The 21,442-nt window shown below is 45.7% G+C and overlaps 1 protein-coding gene across 1 annotated transcript; it reads right to left on the reverse strand.

Annotated features, from left to right (window-relative positions):
• Positions 1–279: 279 nt before the first annotated feature.
• TMEM35B (transmembrane protein 35B) lies at positions 280–11,601 on the reverse strand. Its single transcript, XM_077337521.1, has 3 exons — positions 11,342–11,601; positions 4,618–4,798; positions 280–3,713 (listed from the first exon to the last, which is right to left on the reverse strand). Exons 1-3 carry the CDS (start codon positions 11,447–11,449, stop codon positions 3,583–3,585), a joined length of 420 nt encoding a protein of 139 aa, XP_077193636.1. The 5' UTR covers positions 11,450–11,601; the 3' UTR covers positions 280–3,582.
• Positions 11,602–21,442: the final 9,841 nt, after the last annotated feature.

Below are 21,442 nucleotides of genomic sequence, written 5' to 3' on the forward strand. Positions count from 1 at the left end.
GACAGCCTGGGAGGCAGGTAACAAAAGACACTTTCAAATCTCAGTTAAGGAACAATTCTGCAAGTTAATAGCTGGCCTTAGGCTAGCTAATGATCCTGAAGAGAGAGCCAGAGTAGGATAATGGTCAGAGTATTGCCTCTGGGAGACTGCTGGGTGACCTTGGGCCAGTCATACACCCCCCCCCCCCAGCCTAACCTACTTCACAGAGTTGTGAGGATAAAAAAGATGTAAGCTTTGTGTTGGGGGGAAAAGGCAAAATAGAAAAGAAGTCCATCAGTCTTAGCAGAATTTTGTTTATTTTGTGTAATGCACTCAACAGTTCAGAGCTTAATCCTCACAAATATAGCAAAGTACTTCAGCATATTTAATCCAAAGGTGTTTTAAGCCACATATACAGACCCACTTCACAGGTTATGGTGTGGCTGCATTCAATTTATGCTCTGTGGGTTGCAGATCACAACCATGCTGGTGGTTAGACAATCAACCAAGAAACTAAGGAATGTAAAGAACCTCTAATGAACTGAAGGCTGTTTTCTCACTTCTACATGTCGTCCTCCTCAAATTGACCTCTGGAAGGCATACAGCCCTGAGAAGCTAAAGATAGGAAGTCACAAAGAATTTTAACAATAAAGCTAAGTAAAATTAAGACTCCTAGTTTTGGGGCAAAGATATCTGGATAGAAAACTGTGGCCATTTTGACTTAAAAAAAAATTGTACAGCCAGATAGGCTGGAAAGTTGATTGTGTGCCCTGCATAATTAGGTACATATTTCCTAGAATATACTGTTAGTATCTAGTATTTTGAGAGGTAGAGCTGTATGATATATTGTAAAAACACTTTTGGAAGATTCTCGTCTGAAAAAGTATATTTCACCAACATAAAACTGCTTTGATGTCATGTCTGCTTTCAAGAGGAGGGGCTATGACAGAACGGCAGAGGACCTGCTTTACAAGCAAAAAACCCTGGGTTCAATCCCTGGCAGCTCCTCTTAAAACAGCCTTAGATAGCACCTCTGGGAAAGAACCATGCCTGGAGAAACAATGAAACACCATGCAGACGGCACTAAACAGACCTCAGTAAGACGTACAAGCAGATCAACTTCAGTTGAAAATAGGATTCTAATTGGTAGGATCATTTGAAGGTGGAACCTGGGGGGGGGGGTGAAATCGGCTGTATTGCTACCTCACTTCTGTTGAAAATCCAGAAATGCCATGAAGTTGCTCTAGGATTCCCAGAAACTCTACTGTAAAACCACAGAGTTTCCAGCAATTTCTAGAGCTACCCAATGTCAATTCCATGTTTTTGCCAGAACTGATGTAATGATGCAACCAATGTTGGTGGTGTTATTTTCCCTTTCACCGCTGCTTGAAGCAGAAGCAGTAACAAGGGCTGCTATCAGGACAGGAGGTCTCCGAAGAACTAGTAGAAGATATCCCAAGTTGCAGATCTAGGAAGTGATTCTGCCATGGCCTCTAGACAAGAGCCAACAGTTTATAACTTAGCCTCACCTTATTTCTGAGAAGCTAAGAAATTATCTCTGTTGTGTTGGACTCATGGTGCAAAGAATTTTGGGTAGAAATTTGTAGTCACTTCAGATCAGTTTCTTAGGCACAATTTAATGGCAGGAACATAAGAGCCATGCTAGATCAGACTGAAGGCCCATCTGGTCCAGCTTTATGTTCACACAGTAGATAACCAGCTACCACAAATAGAAGGACTGCAACAGCACTTTCCTTCCTGTCCTCCCCAGCAAAGTGGCATATGATCTCTGGTCCTGGAGGGGGAAAATATCCATCAGGATTAATAGCCATTAATAGCCCAGTCTCCCATAAATTTGTCCATTCCATGACCACAACCTGTGGGAGTGAGTTTCACAAATTAGCTATATGTTCAGAGGATAAATACTTGTGTTTAATCTTCCATTCTGCAGCTTCAGTGGACAAACCAGGTTCTAGTATTATGGGAAAGGGAGAAACTTGCTGTCCACTCTCTACCATACATAATTCTATAAACCTTTATCATGTATCCACCAAAACCTCCTATAAGGAATTCTGGGAATTGTAGGTGAACCTGCTCTTCTGATATACACTAAGAATGGCCAACTGCCTGAACTTGGAGAAGGGACAGGGAAGACCTTCTCAACCAAGCACTTTCTCATTGCTAGCCTTCGTACACAACGCTTCAGCAAGAGAAGAAGTATTACACAGTCCTAGAGTTAGAAGAGGACATCTAGGCCAAAGTTCCTGTCTCATGCAGGAAATCTCAAGAGCCTCCTTTTTCATCACTGTACTTAATGCTCAGCTTTTATGCATGTCTGAAGTATTGAGCACCTTTGCCTTCATTGGAAGGTTTTGGAGCCAGAGAAAATCACAGGCTTAATCCTATTCACAGAACATCAGTTGACCTTCTCTTATTTACACCAGCACAGAGACCCCCAAATATGGAACTCATCTGTGCACTTCCTGGTGCACACTCGGTTCTGAAACCATTAAGTTAAAATCCAAAGTATCATGAGTGGAACAAGTTTTTTAAAAACAGTTACCCATTACAAGCCAACTACCAATCCCAGATGACACACCATAATTTGAGACCTCACCAATCTTGCTAGGGCTGCTGACTCACTCCAGTTTTTGTTTGCATACATAAATCAGGGCCCTAAACAAATTTTGGAGTTACTACACTAACAGGTATACTCCCAGGTTCCACAGCTGGGAAGGCATGTATCGATTAATCTTTAATCTTGGCATTTTTATTCCCTTACAATGTTTCTTTCACCCAGTACAATCTAAACAAAAGATGACCTTATGAACTAAGTTTGTTATTCCTGTAAGGTCTGTGTATCTGGTAAACTTCCTCATTACGCTGTGTGCAAATCCACAACTGACTTTCTCCTTGTATATGTGGTCTAGTTATTCCCATTTCCTTGCCTAACAAAGTGTACTGTAGCGCACAAAAGCTCATACCTTGAATAAAACTTTGTTGGTCTTAAAGGTGCCACTGGACTCAAAATGTGTCTCTCTGAGAGAAATGATTGTATGAACATAACTGTAGGCCTCTGACAGAAGTACAGGTCTCAGTTTTCATCAGGTAAGCCTACAAACACATTAAGGACAATGTAGCTCTGTCCTGTTAGACACAAGATGGCAAAACATTCAGTTTCCAGACTTCTTGAGCACCATGCCGCAGCCTCCCACAGAAATTGCTTGTTCAGACTCTGGAAAGGAGCAACTGTCTCCTGCAGTGTTAATAAAGGATTTTCATCAGACAAACGTTGAAATATTTGATTATTTTCCCTTTCTTTTCCTCCAAACTGTGAAATCCATCAGACCGGATCAGCATGTTCCAGGATGCCTCCCCTGGGCGTAGGGAGGGAACTACCAAAGAGAAAAGAGGAAAGTCTTACCCCTGGAAATCTCAAAGCCCTCCCAGATCATTCATCGCTGGGACACAACTTATTAACGTGTTTAAGGGAATGAGGGCACGGCAGGGAAAACAGGACAACAGAAACCCAATTATGCCGCCAAAGACCTCAGAAGCATCATTTCCAATCCCTCCTTCCTTATCCTCCAAGATGACTTCCCATCACTCAAACTTGGACTTGGCGCTTCCCCCCCTCCCCCGGATGTTCAGGAGAAGCAGGAGACCCAGGCAGACAGTGGTGGAGGCACACATGGCGATGGGTTCTTTCAAAACCAAGATGGTGTAGATGGCACCTGCAGGGAGAGGAAGACAAGCGACAATGTATTTGCTTCCCAAAGGCCAGATCTGTTCCCCATTTATCCAGCACCCCAGCAACCTCATCCACATTCTCCAAACAAGGGGTAGTCAAACTGCGGCCCTCCAGGTGTCCATGGACTACAATTCCCATGAGCCCTTGGAGGGCTGCAGTTTGACTACGCCTGCTCCAAACCAATCCCAACACCAGTACCCCTCAGCACGCCCCACCCCTTTTATTTTCTCCCCTGTCAAATCTTCTGCCTGGTTTAAAGGTGATGCTGGTGGTACCAAAGAGCCTGTCTTGGTTTTTGTCTTGCACGTACCCATCCTCTTGCTCAAACTGGGCAGCTACATGAACCAACAGCAGCATCTGCACCACTAGCACACCAGCCACCCAGGTCACAGGTCTCTGGCATGTCAGGTGGCAATACCCGCTGCTGAAAATCACAATCTCCTTTCATGCCTCCCTGTTTCCTTAAGAAGTGGGAAGTTCCAGGGGCAACCTTTTACCCAGTCTATTTGCCTCAGCGGAGAGCAGATGGTGCCTTTTGTAACAACAAACTGCTTCACAACAAGGGCACAGGTCAAGTAGATGCAAACCAAACACACCCACAGCCTCGGAGAGCTCCCAAGTATCGACCCAGTTCCATGACCTCTTAGAGAAGCTACTTTCTGAAAGGCAGAAGAAACCCTCTCTGCTATTTTCTCCATCTGGCCCCAGTGCTCCATAAATCTCTTACAAAATTCAAGACTGGAAAAATTGTTCACCGCTATCCCGACGCAACATGAATGCAAAGAAGATTCCAACTACGCTTATGTGGGATAAAGAGAGGCGCCTCTTAAGCCAGGCTTGAGCTCCAGGTCTGTGTTTTCATAAATTAACCGCCAGACAACCCTTACCTATCATCATGATAGTGAGGACGAAATTGCTGATCTCTTGAAGCAGCTGCGGCCCAAAGGCCAAGAGTAGGCCGGCCACCACTTCTGTCCAGCCCACCACTTCGAGGTATCGGCCCGGCTCTGGCTTGTAGCCAAACTCCTTCAAGGGGAAAACATCGGCATACTGCACAAACTGCGATTTCTGGGGGGAAAAGAGGCGTTTGGGTTGGGGAGTCAAGGAGAATAAATCTGAAGAACAGCCAGCAGAAAATGCCTGCAGAAAATTCCAGGAAATTCATTAAAGAGGAACTTAGGTTTCAAAAGATGTGTTTGATTTCTCAAAAGGAATATAATTTCGGTACCTTCTGCCCATGGCACAATATCTAACACCCCAAATATCAGCAGGAGGAGGGGGAGAGTTCTAGCCCTTATGGAAGCTGGAAAAATCTAGAATTTCTGGATCTGATTGACTGTATTTTGAAAGATCCAAGTTGCTCCCACCATTATACAGCTACTACATATAAATAATCAAGAACAACTTGGATTTTTGAAGTCATCTGCACCATTAGAGAAAGCTAAACACAGTTGTCTTAGTTAAACTCTCAAACCATGTTGTTTTTTTTAAGGTTTTAAAAAGAAGTACATTCTCTTTATAAGCAAAGGAACACCAGAATCTTTGCTGAGGTACACAAATTAGATCACTTCAACAAAAAGAGTTACCAATTTAAATGAAACATGTTTACCAACGATAGACCTCAACAGGCTTGTGATATTATCTACTGGACCCAACGAATACCACGCAGGCTATTTTGAAGGATTTTTTAAGGATGTGTGCATACTAAGATTTAGTGTACTAAATAAAACTTTCATACCACTCAAGGCAGCGAATAGTAAATAAGAAATAAATGAATCATAAAAACCTTCGTAAATCTGCAGATTCTGCTGAATTTTGATTTCACAGCCCTAATAAATCAGGAAAAGGGGCAAGAACTTGCAAAGAAAATAAGAAAGAAAAGTGAATCTGTTTTTGGCTTGCATTTTAAGAACCGTCTTTGTTTCAAGTAGTTATTATTTTGCTTTCCCCAAACATTTCTAATGTAATCATGAGTGAGGAAAGAAAAGGTTTCACAGGGAATTAAAGGCTTCTACTCTTCAGAATTGCCCATATTTATGGGACTCCACCATAATCTGGCCAAGAAATTGCAGGACGATTACCTGTTTTTCTCTAGGTGCAGTTGCAAAGCTTCACTACTTCAGAATGTTTTGAAGGTTCTGTACAACTTCAAGACTCACTCAGTCAAGAGCAGAAAACATTTTTCATAGCTATCAAAAGCACCCCCTGCTGTTTCTCCAATTGTGGAGAAACCTCAGTTTTTTTGCCCAGGGATCCTTTATATCAGGGGTAGTCAACCTGTGGTCCTCCAGATGTCCATGGAATTGTAGTCCATGGACATCTGGAGGACCACAGGTTGACTACCCCTGCTTTATATGAATGCCATGGCGCCCTCTCTGATGTGTTTCCAGGCACCCGCATCCTTACCCAAAGCAAAGATCCAACCCTGGCTTCTCTCTACCTCACTGGAGCAGGGATTGCTGCTTTTCTATCTATAGCCATTCAGCTGCTATTGTAGGACTACTTTTGGTCTGGAACCTCCCAATATCTTGTGACTGGCCAAAGCATTCCATGGCAGCCATTTTGTGGTGATCAGGTCATCTCCTTGGCAACCATTTTGTGGTGATGCCCACTACCTATTCTCAAAGTTCCATCATCACTTACAACAAAATTGGAGAACCTTTGCATATTAATGTAACACAGTGGGAAATTCCATGGCGCAAATCTTATCTCAATCTTAAATTTGCAGTGATGCCTCTTGGACTCACCCATTCCAAACACACCCTTTCTGAAATAATGGGGAAATAACAGAAGTCTACTACATATTACCAAGATGTATCATCATGAAATACTACATAAATACTCAGATCACTCCTAGAATTCCACCACCTTGTTGGGAGAAAGGAAATTTTGGGGAAAGACTCTCTTTGAAGAGAGTAACAAATGCATGCACATATACCTGAAGCTGCCTTTAGGCGGATCCAAACCACTGGTCTATTCAAGTCAGTAGCATCGCCTCTTAATGATGGCTCACAAACTACTAGTCCTTTTAAATGGAGATGCCAGGGATCAAAACGTGGACCGCAGGTGTTCTGCCAGGAAGCCATGGCCCCTCAAATGGGAGGAGTACAAATGTTCAGAAAACATCATCACTAGAAGATATTTCCTTCATGAAAGCCAAGAGGATTTCTACTGAAATGCCAACTTTCTGTTATATTTTTATCTCACCTTTCCTCAGGGGGACTCAAGGCAGCCATAGTTGGCTTTCTTCTATTATATTCTCATGACCACCCTGTGATGCAGGTTTTGGCTGAGACAGCAAGAGCGACCAGCCCAAGGGGACCTAGTGAGCTTCTTGCTTGAGCAGAGCTTTCAACCTGAGTAATCCTTATCCAACAAGCTAGCCAGTTATCTTACCAACTTATGACCTAAACTGGAGCATTGGTCCAAGAAGATATCCTGTCAGATTTGCAGTTGCAGAATTGTTCATCAGGGCTGGGGTTCCCAACATGAGAGCCTTATTGGATCAAGGCAATGGTCCATTGTCCAGTATCCTGTCTCACGCAGTGGCCAATCAGTTCCTCTGGACAGCCAACAACAAGGCATAGAGGCAGAGGTCTTCCCTGATATGGGCTTCTGGGTCTCAGAGGCATAGTGCCCCTGAATGTGGAGGATCTCCCACCCACCATGGCTAGTAGCCACTGATAGACTTATCCTAAATGGATCTATCGAATCCCCTTTTAAACGTGGTTTTTCCTGTGGCCATCACTCTGTGGCCTCTGGCAGTGAGTTCCACGTTTTAATCACTCACTGTATAAAGTAACATTTTCTTTTGTCCTTCCTGAGCCTACTACCTATCAACTTCATTGGATGCCCTCTAGTATTTTGGAAGTGGGAGGAAAAGTTCTTTGTCAACACTTTCCACCTTGTGACTAATTTTATAATTTTATCTATCATGTCCCCACTTAATTGTCTCTTTTCTAAATATTGAAAAGGCCCAGACTCTTCAGCCTTCCTTCATAGCTAAGATGCTCTAACTATCTTGGTTGCCTTCCTCTGTACTTTTTACATCTCTGCCATGTCCTTTTTGAGATATGGGGACCAGAACTGAACACAGTATTCCAAATGAGGCCATACCCTAAATCAGTGGTCCCCAACCTTTCTGAGGTTGGGGACCGGCAGGGCATTGGGCCGCGGCCCGCGGGCCATGCCCATGCATCGGCCGCGCCCACACGGGCGCGGCCCAGCCCTGATTACCTCTCCCCGCCCTCCCGCAGTAAGAAGCTTCCTGGGCTGTAAGCTTGCGGCCTGGGAAGTTTTTTACTGCGGGGGGGGGCGGGCGGGGAGAGGGAGCCGCGGCCCGGCGCCATGGCCTTCGCGGCCTGGCACCGGGCCGCGGCCCGCAGGTTGGGGACCACTGCCCTAAATCTATACAGGGGCATTACAACATTGGACATTTTATTCTCAGTCCCTTTCCTAATAATCCCTAACACAGAGTTTGCCTTTTTCACTGCTGCAGCACACTGGATTAACACTTTCATTGAGCTATCCACTACAACCCCAAGATCTTTCCCCCTCTGAGTCTCTGCAAATTTGGACCCCATTTGCCTATACTTGGTTGGGATATTTTTTGTCCCAGTGAGCATCATCTTATACTTACCAAGACTGAGCTTCATTTGCCACATTGTTGCCCACTCACCTAATTTGTGGAGGTCCTCTTGGAGCTCTTCACAGTCAGTCTTGGTTTCCACGATCTTGAATAATTTGGTGTCATCTGCAATCTTGACCACTATATTACCCAACCCAAGTTCCAGATCACTGATGAATAAATTCAATAGTAACAGCCCCACTGCTTACTCCCCTACATTGTGACAACCAGTTTTGAATTCTTAGAGAACCCATCTTCTTATCCCATGCTAAATTTACTCAGGAGTCTAGGGTGAGGTACTTTGTCAAAAGGCTTTCGAAAGTCCAGGTATATAATGTCTACTTGGTCACCATCGCCACCATGCTAGCTCACTTTCTCAAAGAACTTCTGCAAGTTAATTTAGAATTACGCTACAGGGCAGCGGCCGCAGCCACAAAATGGCTGCCACAGGAGGAAGAGCCAACCACAACATGTCAGGGAGTGAAATTATGCATAATTCCAATACTAGCTGTTCACCACATCAGGCAAACATTCTGCTTAATACAGAAGGAAAGAGGAAAGCTCTCTTATACACCCACAAACACAAAGAAAGCCCAAGTGCAGGAGAGTAGAGGAGTAATTTTTTAAAATGTATATAATACTGGTTAAGGGAAGCTAGAGAGAATAAAATCAACAGTGTGGAGGCAGCTGTAGAGAAAATGAGTTTTTAATTTATGAAGCCAAACAAATCTTCAGTAGCCAATAGGAAGACTGCACACAGCCACACCCACTTTCTAAACACAGCAGGCTTCAAGTTGGGTATGCTGGTTTCGAGCATCCCAGAGAAATCACCCTGGCTCCAGATTTTGCCCAAATTAAAGCAGGCTGGGGGACAGATTACTATTAATATAGTCTTAACTTGGCTGTGTGAACCTATATCCTGCCTGGATCTAGCCTCCCTCCCCTTCTGCCAGAAAAAAACACTTGGTGTGAATCAGGCTAAAATATGAATGCCAGGAATCCACAGATCAATTTGGTGTGAGAATCAAGGACAGTTGGGAAGGTAGGTTGTCCCTGCCACTGCCTAAATATCACCGGATGACTGACCTTTTTCAATACACCAGATTAAACAGTCATATTGTAGGGGAGTTTCCCATTTCCCATTAGGCCCAGGATCTTTAAAAGGACCTAAAGGGAATCTCTCCCTCTCTTCCATACTCTTGGCTGGACTGCTTGGCGTTTGAATCCAAGGGCAAACACTGAGCAGATTTATGCCAGAGCACTATGGGTGCTTCTGTGCATATTTATGACATTGCGCAACCACCTGTGTGCCGCTTGTTAATAAAGGACTGGCAAGAAACCCACACACCAGCTACAGAAACTGTACTGATTATTAATAGGTCAATTACCAGTAATCTTATGCATTTTCAGTTTCTTATACGGACTCTCTCTGCGGATCTTTTGTTCCAGATTTTGACAGCAGTCCGCTCCTTCATTATAACAGATATCCGACCCTTATCAGGAAACAATGTCACAATAGCCAGCAATATGCAGGTGTAGCCTGTGTCTACCACTGTCCACATTTCCCCATGTTTAGCTTCCAGTCCTTCCCCCATGTGTCAATCAAAAGCTGGGGAAATGCGGTTCAAGCTGCGAGTGGGGGGCATTTTCCAGCTGGCAAAGCCCGCCGTTCCCTCCAACAACGGCCCGATTCAAAACAGGGAAACAGGTTCCTTCCGCACCCCACCCTGTTTTCCTGATCGCAGCAAATGTAGAGTCAGGGACAAACGAGGTTTTCTGCTGCTGGCTGGACACGATATTCTCAGGAGCGGAGCAAACGCCACACCCTTTGCAAGTGTCACTAATCCGCAGCCCCGACCTGCCAAAAGTTCCCCGATTCGCGCCAAAACGCTTTCGAAGATTCACACACGCGAGTAAGAAATGACATCTGACTGCCTGTTCTTCCATCAGACGCCCTTAATGGCATGAAACGGCTGGCCGGATGGGAATTGGGGAGTTGTTTGGGGATTTTTGTCCGCCCTCTGCCTTGCTTTGTCCTTCGTGGCGTTTGACTGTTATGTTTTAATTGGGGGGAGTGTTGATTTTAGGGGTTTTATTGCATTTATTATTGCAAAGGCTGTTTGCCTTTCATTTGTAAGCCGCCCCGAGTAGACTTGTCGAGAGGAGCGGGGTATAGGTTTAAAAATAAATAAATGAAAATCCGCATGGCTCTGCTCTCCGCGGTGGGCCGCTAATAACCTTAACACACACACACACACACACCCCGTCCCCCGAATCCAATCGGAAGCCGCTGCGACTTCTCCATGCCCGCTTCCCCCGATACCCGTTCGAATCCGGATCCTGCGAGCGCGGGATGAGACTCCCACGCGCGTTTTGCACTCGGAAGAGCTCCGCAGAAGCCTTCAAGCGGCGCGGCCAACCGGCTGCTCCCCACGTGCACCTGGATCCCCCCCAAAACCATGTTTACTCAGAAGTAAATTCCCGTCTCCTCAGGCGGGCTTAGCCCCCAGCAAGAGCGGCTGGGACTGCAGCTCGGAAGGGTTGGACGGGGAAAGAGCACAACAGCGGGGGGGCGCTACCTTCTTTAGCCAAACGGAGACCGCTGCCCAACGGGCGCTTACTCCCGAGGAAGCCCTCCCCTGCAGATCAGGCCGCAGAGCTCCCAATTCGGGAGCAAGCCCTTGTTAACATTCGGTGGGGCTGACCTCCGAGTAAGCGCGCTGCGAGGCTCCAAGGTGCACGCCCCGAGGCAAGTCGCGTTGTGTCTTTGTGTTCCATACAGGCATATTTTTGCAAATTTGTAACCCTCCTCCCGATCTTGCTATTTTTTTAAAAAATGTATTGCGCGCGCACTCTCTTCCCTGTTTTGCCAATTGCAGAACGAGCATGGCTGGATCCTCGCGCGCTTTCGCCCCGCTCCCTTTTGGGCCAGAAACAGACGGTCGCGCCCCACCCTAGCCCGGCCGGCCGCCGCCGCCACTCACCATATGCTGGTAAACTTCGCTGGAAATCTGATCGGTCAGCTTGACGGATCCGGTGAACACGAAGAAGAGGCCCAAGACCACGCGGAGAGCGACGAAGAGCAGCGCCATGGCTTGCCTTCTCTCTCTCTCTCTGTCTCTCTCTCGCTGCTGCCCTCCCTGCTTGCTCGGAGGAGGGGAAAAGGGAACGGGGAAGGGGGAGGAGAAATACACCGCCGGCCAAAAGGGGAGTCCTCACCGCCGGGGGGACTCGAACTCGCGAGGGCCGAAGTGGTGGAGTAAATAAATGCACCACCCACGCAAGAGGCTTGTTTCTTTTGGAGGGCGAGAGAAGCATGGGTTGGGCTTTCGCGCCAAGCTCTGTTCACAATTAGCAAGGTAGCGCCTGCCTGTGTGGAGTCGACTTCTAAGAGAAAAGTTGTTTTTTAATATCCCGCTTTTCAGTACCCGAAGGAGTGGCTCAGAACAGCCGCCTTCCTTTCCTCTCCCCACAACAGACACCCTGTGAGGTAGGTTGAGCTGAGAAAGCTCTGACAGAACTGCTCTGTGATAACAGAACTGTGACTGGCCCAAGGTCATCTGGCTGGCTGCATGTGGAGGAGTGGGAAAATCAAACCTGGCTCTCCAGATTAGAAGGTGCCATTCTTAACCACTACACCAAGCTGGCTCTCTGTTGGTACCTGCCAGCCCTGGTTCGTTTTACAACAAAACAGTACCTGGATAACTGGTCCCAAAATTTATATTGAGCACCCATGCAACATCCTGCACTTAAGGACCAATTCCTGTTCGTAAGGAAGAGTGAATGTACAGGAGAAATCAGGGACCAGTGTACCTGGATCAATTGGGGGGGGGGGGGTGTCAGTCACAGGTTCAGTTGTACATGCATTAAATGCAAAGTGAGAATTACCGAATGCAGGTGTAAAGGACACTTGTACATTGTACACTGACGGTACATGTGTTCAATACAACTTGCGAACCAGGCTGATACCAGACCTGGAGGCAGTGCCTGACAGAGGAGTGCTTCTGCGCAAGTGCGGGGCATAATGTTAACTAAGAGCAGGTTGGTCTCTCATTTTGGGGACTCTTCCTCTTTGTGTGCTGCCTGCAGATGTAAAACTAAAAATACTAGGTTTTTAAAAAAATATTTATAATTATATCTGCATAGCGCCGCTCACGAATGTCTTGCGGCGGTTTACAAAGGTCAATAAAAACACAATAAAATCCCCTAACAGTAAAAATAGAGCCTCTTGTGGCGCAGAGTGGTAAGGCAGCTGTCTGAAAGCTCTGCCCATGAGGCTGGGAGTTCTATTCCAGCAGCCGGCTCAAGGTTGACTCAGCCTTCCATCCTTCCGAGGTCGGTAAAATGAGTACCCAGCTTGCTGGGGGGTAAATGGTAATGACTGGGGAAGGCACTGGCAAACCACCCCGTATTGAGTCTGCCATGAAAACGCTAGAGGGCGTCACCCCAAGGGTCAGACATGACTCGGTGCTTGTACAGGGAATACCTTTACCTTTAACAGTAAAAATGTAACAGTATAAACATACAACAATGTAAACAAGATGGGGAACAATAAAAATATATCCACCTCGGTTCAGCACATGGGTCAGTAACTCCCCCTCACTATCTCATGGGGAGCAAGGATCCTAGCTAGTCTCAGTTGGAGATCCTCAGATTGTGATATGGGGACACCGCCCTGGCCTCAACCGTATGTATACCTGGTGGAAGAGCACCGTCTTGCAGGCCCTGCGGAAAGCTGACAACTCCAGCAGGGCCCTTAGCTCTTCCAAGAACTCATTCCACCAGGTTGGGGCCAGGGCCAAAAAAGCTTGAGGTTGAGGCCCCTTAGGCTGTTTCAGGAACAACAATGGATAAGGATAAAGCAATAGAAATACTTAAAACACCATGGGAATGCCAGTAATCATTATTGGAGGTTTGTTGGACAATGCAAAAGTCTTCATCTGCTAGGGAAGAAAAGAGTAAAATCTCCCTTGGAAGAATATTATTACTCACAATAGCAACAAAGGTATCTGGGGCACAACAGGTTTCTGGAGTCACTTGCTGTCACCTAACTAACTACAGTAAAACTAACCCATCATGACCCACAACTCCTTGTAAATTGACTGGCTCTTGGGCAAATAATGAGAGCTTCAAACTGGGTCACCACTAAACCAAAGATTTGCCTTTTCCCTTTGAAAAAGAGCAATTAAGAACGAGCAGGTATAGTTATTGCAGTTTATCATCGTGACAGGTGGTTATATATGCAAAGCAGCAGAACAAAGACCCATGCACAGAAATAGCACTTCATCAGGATATGGGATACAGTAATTACGAAGAGTAAGTGATACCCACGTACAGCCGTGAAGGCAAAGTACAATTCTTGGAAAGGATGTAAAAATGGTTGGTGATCAATTAGAAGACAACTGATAAATTGTCACTTCAGAAACAAAACCCAGGAATGATGGATCTGGAAAGTAAATTATGATGCCTCTGTGAACTAGCAGCAATCTGTATTTTTTCTTAAGTCAATCTTTTTAAAATCCTATCTATGCGCCTCTTCTGTATAATGGAGGTCGCATAGCAAGGGCTACATTGCTTGTATGTTTTATATAAACTCATTGGGAGGAACTGAATGTAACATAGCCTCTGTGTATTGAAAACAACAGGAAGGGAACCAGAGACCAAGTTGCTTTCTTAGTGCCAGAGATATTTGTAAAAGAGAGCTGTAGCGATCGCAGATTGACAAAAGTGGCAGCTTTCCAACATTTAAGGAAGTGTGAGGTCTCTTCCCCTAGGCATTCTTACCAGCCACTGTAAATACGCTGCATGCTCCCTAGGACCTATTTTCAGTTAAACCTTTATATCCCACCTTTCCTTGTGACTGGAAGCAGCTTTCAAGTCATGGTCAAAACCTGCTTTTCAAGAAATAGAAAATACCTCCCCTCCAAAAGATCCCTGCAGTTTGCATCCTGATAAAAGCCCTGGCACACAAATGGCCTGAAGATATTTTTACAGTGACCCTTTCCCTTCACCTCCTCAAGAAGCCCATTCCACAGAGTGGGGCATGACAATGGAAAAGAAATGGGCCCTGATTCATGCCAGGCAGGCTCCCAGTAAGTGGAGGAATATCCATTAGGTGGCAGTCTGAAGCCCACAGTTGGCATCAGGGACTTAGGGGAGATGGTACCCTTTAGATATGTGGGGGTCATATATTTCATGAAGGGCTTTAAGGGTTGACCCGCACTTTGAACTTGAAGCAATGTAGTTGTTTTTAAGATAGGCAAGACACAAGTTTGTTGGCTGCCGCATTACGAACCAGATGAAAGGGCCAAGTTTCCTTCAAGGGCCATGTGATGTAAGGCACATTACAGAAATCAGCCATGATCTTGCATAAGCAAGTTTCGGTGTGGCTGGAATGGCTGAGTCTCAGAAAGGAGTTTGCTAGCCAAATGAAGCTGATAGAAAATACAGTATTATTACCAGACTAGATTCAAAGCCCGTTTGTTAGAACAGGCCTTGAAAGCCCCCCCCCAGCGGCTTCCCCCCCAGGCCGCAAAGCACAGCCATGTGCTTGGCAGCCCGGGGGGGACAGGGTCCTTGCCCCCCCTCCCCCCAGTCAGCCGCGTGGCCTTCCCCTGGGCTGCACAGCACACCTGTGGTGCTGCGCAGTCCCGGGGGAAGGCCTGCTTGGCCCTCTCCCCCCCAGTCACCCCCACGGCCTTCCCTCGGGTCGCACAGCACATCTGCGGCCTGTCGCATTCCAATTGGGCCTTCACCCGGACTGACCACACCCACTCTCCGCCCACTTAGCCCTTAACCAAATATGTATACCGCTCCCTGAGCAGTGTAAAGATACCAGATATACCAGATAATGACTTAGGATCCCATCAGCAACTGGTTTTGCTAGAGGGTCAGAATCAAAATTCGCCCCTCACCCCCAAATGGCTTGACAAGAAGCCATTCTCCCCAAAAGCTTCTTTTGCATATGGGTTGGTAACTGAAGGCCAAGGAATGTATACTCAAGGGGGGTGTTACCCAAAATGGATCCCTCGGGAATTGGAATATATATTGGCAAGAGGTTAGGTAACCGCAAGATCTTTTTTACCAGCGTTTATGTGGTCCTTTACTTAGATAGTAACCCTTTTCAAATAAAGATGGCAATTTAACTTTGAAATTAATTTAAAGGATTTTTATTAAAAACAAATAAAAAGATCCCTAACAACATTAATTCAATATAACCTAAACACAACAATACAGATGAAAAACAAAGAGATGATCAGGCGCGATAGGCGGGGTTGAGTTTAGGTCAGAGAAAGATTCTATTTACCATCTGATGAGAAGCGTCCGGAAGTAGCAGTTTGCCTGCAAGCTGGGCTTCATGCAATTGGAGGCTAGGGGCAGGGCACAGAGATCCTGAGACAATGACTGACAGGATTAAATTGAGCAATGTGAAAGAAACAGAGTTCGTTACTAGGCAAACTAGACTTTGATAAAGAAACCTTAATGGGCTATGGGGAACCTCATGAGCTGATGTAAAGTTCCAGGAAGATCCCAGGGTGTTGGCTTGGCCACCTCTGCATTTTGGCTGGGAGGGATGACCAGGTCTGGCGGACCCCCTTTTTAATGGGATTTTGATCTAACAGTGATTAAAGACAGGAAGAAGCTGCCAGAAGGATTACTTAACCAGGAAGGAGACGTTATACACAATATAGCAGCAGTTCTCAACCTGCTCAGCAACCCCAACTTTGGCGCCGTGTGCATGCAGGTGCAAAACACCAGAGGCGCCATGGAGGTGGCCATTGCCATGGCTCCGTCACCTCCGCCCACCATCTCTACAAGCTTCCACACGCCATCCCTACCTGCTGTTGCCCGCTGCTGCCATGGCGACCAGCAACCTGGGAACCCCGGGGAAGGGGCCAGGTGACTGAGAAGCACTGCAATACAGGGTCACTGGCCAGTTGCTATCAGTTCCTTTGTGTAGTGCCAGAGTGGGGGGGGGGGAGGAAGAGCATTCTGCCCAGCCCTTTTGTGGAGATTAACTTCATCACTCTTGTGACAGCCAGGAAAGCTCTTGGATAAGACAAACTTCACTTAGAGCAGACTTTCTCAACAAGGGTTGCATGAAACCCTCTGGTTTCGTATCTGGTGATAAACATCAGTGATATGATTATATATGATTATGTTGACCTGCCCCCTTCCCAAAACGGCCAATTATGGGCCTGGAAGGGGTACGAAGGGGAGGGGGCCCGGGATGGGCCACACAACTGTGCTTCCCAACCATTCTACATGATTGCGCCACTTCTGGGGTTTCTCGAAGCCTGAAGAATGTTTCAGGGGTTTCTCAATGGTAAAGAAGTTGAGAAAGTCAGAGCAAGCGTTTGGCTTATTCCTGACACACAAAGTTTTGGGGGCAGGCTCTCCAGGCCTAACCATTCTTGCTTACAGTGAACCAGAAATAAAATGGAGACTTGCAACTACATTTCTCTTTGCACAGCAAAGGGCATACCTGAGGTGTATTGGGGGGTGGGGGTGGAATTTGACCTAAGGAACTTTAGTTGCTTACCCTTATCCAGGACAATGGAATAGGTGCACAGAGGTTAGATTCTTCTGGTCTTAAGATGCTATTTTTACATACACACAAGTAGCCACTGATATCTATTTTTAAAATTCCTATTAACATATTTCTCTCCACTTCCTGCTTTGGAAACGATCAAGAAAAGAACAAGAAAAGAATTTATTCACCTCTTCAAACACATGTCTACCTAGTGACCAGAGACAGTACAAGCGTCCATGCTGCACGACAAAAATCCCAGGCCATGACAGCTCCTGTTAGTTCTTTTAAGATGGTTTTGTGGCTGCACAGAAATGATGAAAAACTCTACATTTTCCACCAATACCAAACAAGGGAGATCACTGCTAGAACATAACCTAAGCTTACCTAAAGTCATCACCAGAGAAAACGTTAAGCAAGTTGCTCACCACACTGTCTAGCACTAAACTCCAGTGTTTTCAGGAGATGGAGTCCTCCAAGCTGAGCTTATTCAGTCTGTCACTCTCTTCCAGGAGTCCTTCATCCAATGATTCCGCATCTGCCCCCTTTTTTCCACTAGGGACATAAACATGGATTTCTATCTTGGGTATTCTGTCCTGGTCTGACCTGGCCAAGGGTACAGTCACCCCACTGATCACCAGATCCTGCAATGTGAGATCAACAGAAGACCCGAGTTGAAGATGCTGGTGACACCTTGGTGGACCACACCTAGCTTGAAGTTGAGGCGGCTTCATTTCGAGACGGACAGGTCTGGAAAAGTGAAGGTAGGTGTGTTTTCTTCTCAAGTGACTCTGTGATCTCATGTTGGAAAGAGGGTTATTCTGCTTTGCCCCACCTTTCAGCCAGTGTGACATATCTGGGTTTTCCAAGACGGGCAACTGCATGCTCTTCCAAGAGCCCGGGCGTGCAGACGGCTTCTTTCTGGTCCCAAGAGTTTTGCACTTATTCTGTGTTAAAAAAGGCCAATTGCTAAGAGTAACTGGTAATATTGTGTAGAAGCAACTTACATTTTTTGCGTCAAGGAAGTTGTACAAGGGTAAACCGCCCAGAGCTGCAAAGAAATGGGCGGTATAGAAATCTAAATAAAATAAATAAGGGACAGAGTCTGTTGTAATTCTCCTGCCTGTTTCTGACCTGGGACATAAGTAGTCTGGGATCCAGCTCAGTTGAGGAAAAACATACAACGGGGAAAGCATTCGGCATACATTACACACTTCAGACTTGTCACTTGTATTCAAAAACAAAGTAGCCATTGCCCTTCTTTAAAGCAAATGATTAAATCACCTTGCTCAGGACCAGTTATTTTTACTGTAGCAGAGACTTAAGCCATATTGACACAAAGCTTATGTTGTATGAATGTCTGCAGAAACCTATAGGAAGCAGACCACCAGTTCATCCACATTTGTACCGGATGACGAGCTGTTCTCAAAACAATTTTTCATTTTCATTTTGGCCACCCGCAGATCCCTTTAATAGAGAGGGGGAAATGGCTAAATTAAGGGTTTTGCGCAGTCAAGATCTGTGTATAAACTCTCAAATATGCATCTGTGGATGTAATGTTTTATAGTGTATTAATATTGCAAGGAGCTGGGCAGAAGCAGAGAGGCTTATTAGCAGGGGCTATATTTGATTACAGGGGAAACTTAAGTTCATGCAAAACAAGCTGATAAGAGTTGGTAGCGTCTTCTGCATAACCAGGTGCACCTTCCAATGATAGAAAGCCCCACATTATGAATTTGAAAACTTCAACCTCAACCCCACTTCTGTAATATACCAAAACCTAGCTCTCCACCAGTCTTTTGTATTTTTATTGGCTTCTCAAAGCCAAGGTTTAGAAAAAGCCAGGCAGGATACCCTTAGCAACTGCAAAATACAGAAAACAGACACACACGGCTTCTCATTGTTTTCTCATAGCAAAGATTCTGAAATCTCTGAAAAACAAGAGAACATTGGACTTTGATCTGAATGCCTGAGTAATGTCTTTATGGCACTTCACCAGCCCGACAAGAGTGACTCAAGCAATTCAACTATCTCTAGGCTGTTCCAGCGCTCTTTTGTAAAACTTGGATCTAGAAATTTTCTGGTTCTCTCAATTTACAAGGCCCCCAAACAACCCAACTGTGAGCACTGCAGATCTCCCCCCCCCCATCCTTTTGAGAAAACAGAAAGCAAGCAACACACAAACTTACCTGGAGAAGAGTCCCACTGTGTTTTTCCGCTGACCTACAGTTGAAGTGCTGGTAAATACCAAGACAGGAGCATTGTGAAGGTGGACAGGGAGCTAAAGCTGTCTTGCTTGCCCCCAAGAGCGCAATATGGGTACTATATTCCCGAATCAGTGTCATTTCCCAGATGATAGGGATCCTAATTTATGAAAAACACCAGCACACTGAAGAGCTTGGAACTCTGAGCTCTATGCCGTGTTCTCTAGATATTTCCCTTCCCTGATCCACCTGTGTTCCTCAGAGGCAATTCTTAGTTTACAGATTAATAATTCAGTTTGAACTTTGCATGATATCCATTACCAAGAGGGTTGGGGTTAGTTAGCAACATACAAAAGGAGTCAAACTTGCTGACAGGCTCTGTAATTTGAGGCTTTTCCTTGTAGTGAAATGGTTGCAGGGTTAACCCCAGAGCCACAAATGAAAAAGCAACAGAGAATATTTACGTGATCTAACACTCAAGGGCATTTTATTTAGGTGCAATGTCTACTGCCCAAAAATATCACAAGAGATTAGATCAGATAACCCAGAGGGCTCCCAGGGCCCTCCCAAAAAGGGCTGCACTTCAGAACAGAGGTGAGGAAAGTTGCTTCCAGTGGTGAAAGCTTGCACCTTGCTTAATAGCTGTATACCTGTCAGAGTGCTAGACCAACATGTTTTGTGGGTGTTCAACTCCCACCCACGAGAACAAGTGAAGGTTTAATTTGGAAGGCATTGTCATAGCTTGATATCAGATTGCTTCAGTCCTTGCAAAGAAATGTAACAGGTGAGGACTTGTCATTTGAATGGCACTCTTGAATTGATGGCCTGATGGTAAAGAAAATGATTGCAACCTTCTGATCATAATTAGGGATTGGCTGCAATTCTACATCCTGGTCTGTCCTAGTTTCAAGTCATTGGTTCTTACCAGGCAAATGGCCTGTTCCGCTCTGTAGTTTTTGATAAACCAAAGTATATCAGACTTATGGCCTCTTTAAGGCCATATGTGATCTGGGCCCAACGTACCTGAGGGATCGCCTCTTACACCCTCCCAAAGAGCCTTACGGTCCAGCACCTCCAACTTTCTGGTGATCCCTAGCCCCAGGGAAGCTCACATGACCTCAATGAGGGCCAGAGCTTTCTCCATCCTGGCCCCCACCTGGTGGAAAGAGCGCCCAGAGATCAGGGCCCTAATGGGACTTGAACAGTTCCGCAGGGCCTGCAAAAGGAAGCTCCTCTGCCAAGCTTTTGGTTGAACCACCACTTCCCGTGGGGTTCCTCCTACAATACCCACTGCAGTTCCACCCAACCCACTGGGCTATCAATCTGCATTAATGTTCTCCATACTATTGTTCTACTATATTGCTGTAATCACTGTATTATTAAACTGACGTATCTGTATTGTTTTATGCGAACCACCCTGAACCTTAGGGGAGGGCAGTATATATAGTAAATGTAAATGACAGTCCACAAGGCTAGAGAAATGGAAAAAGAGTGTCACTATTTATATAACCAATAGGAGGTTGGGGGAGGAAGCATGCGAGCAGCTTTTTGGACCTGTCAGCAGCTCCTGGAAGGCTGGTGTAAGAGCTGTAGGTTGTTTCTAGGAAGTGGAGTGTGGCAGTAGAGACCCCAGGCTCTTGGCTCCTCTTGCAGGGCATCATCTTTCCCCACCTCCAAGGAGAGTGTATTTAACACTATGTAATCCTATTCTCTGCAGATTTGGGAACTTCCCCGTGTCTATAATATTTCTTCGGTAGTAAAAACATGTTTTTCCGTGTATGATTCATTGGGGCTGGGCAAAAGAACCTTAATTTCGCAGTCTGGCTACTAGAATCACTAAGCAGTAAATTCTACCAGCCGCCTTCACACTGCTTTTAAGAAATCCCACCGTAGTTCAAGTGTTCATGGCACATCAGCATGTATTATAAAGCAGGCCAGTATTTCGATCCAAACTCATCCATAGTACAAGCTGACAATGGTTTGCTGGTACAATTAGGGGCATACAGAAATATTTTGGGTGCTCAGACATATTGAACTCAGTATTTTCTGATTTTCCTGGATCTCAATACTTTTATGGTATTTGGATTTTGTAAATATTTGGGAATGCCAATTTTTTGACCTCCATTATAGCCCATGGCAGCCTCTCATCCTTTTGACTACTGAGTGACCCAGAATATTCTTCAGGCTTCAAATAACCCCAAAAGTGATGCCAGCTGGCCACGTCTATCACACTGCCAGAATGTGTTTTCTGAGGGCCCAAAATGTCTGGCAGGATAAGGGGAAACCTGGGAAGGAACCCTTGGTACAGGCTGTGCAGTCCTTTGCATTGGACCCAGAGTAGCTCTGGACAA

Source organism: Paroedura picta, chromosome 5 (genome assembly GCF_049243985.1).
Source record: "Paroedura picta isolate Pp20150507F chromosome 5, Ppicta_v3.0, whole genome shotgun sequence".
Classification (NCBI taxonomy): domain Eukaryota; kingdom Metazoa; phylum Chordata; class Lepidosauria; order Squamata; family Gekkonidae; genus Paroedura; species Paroedura picta.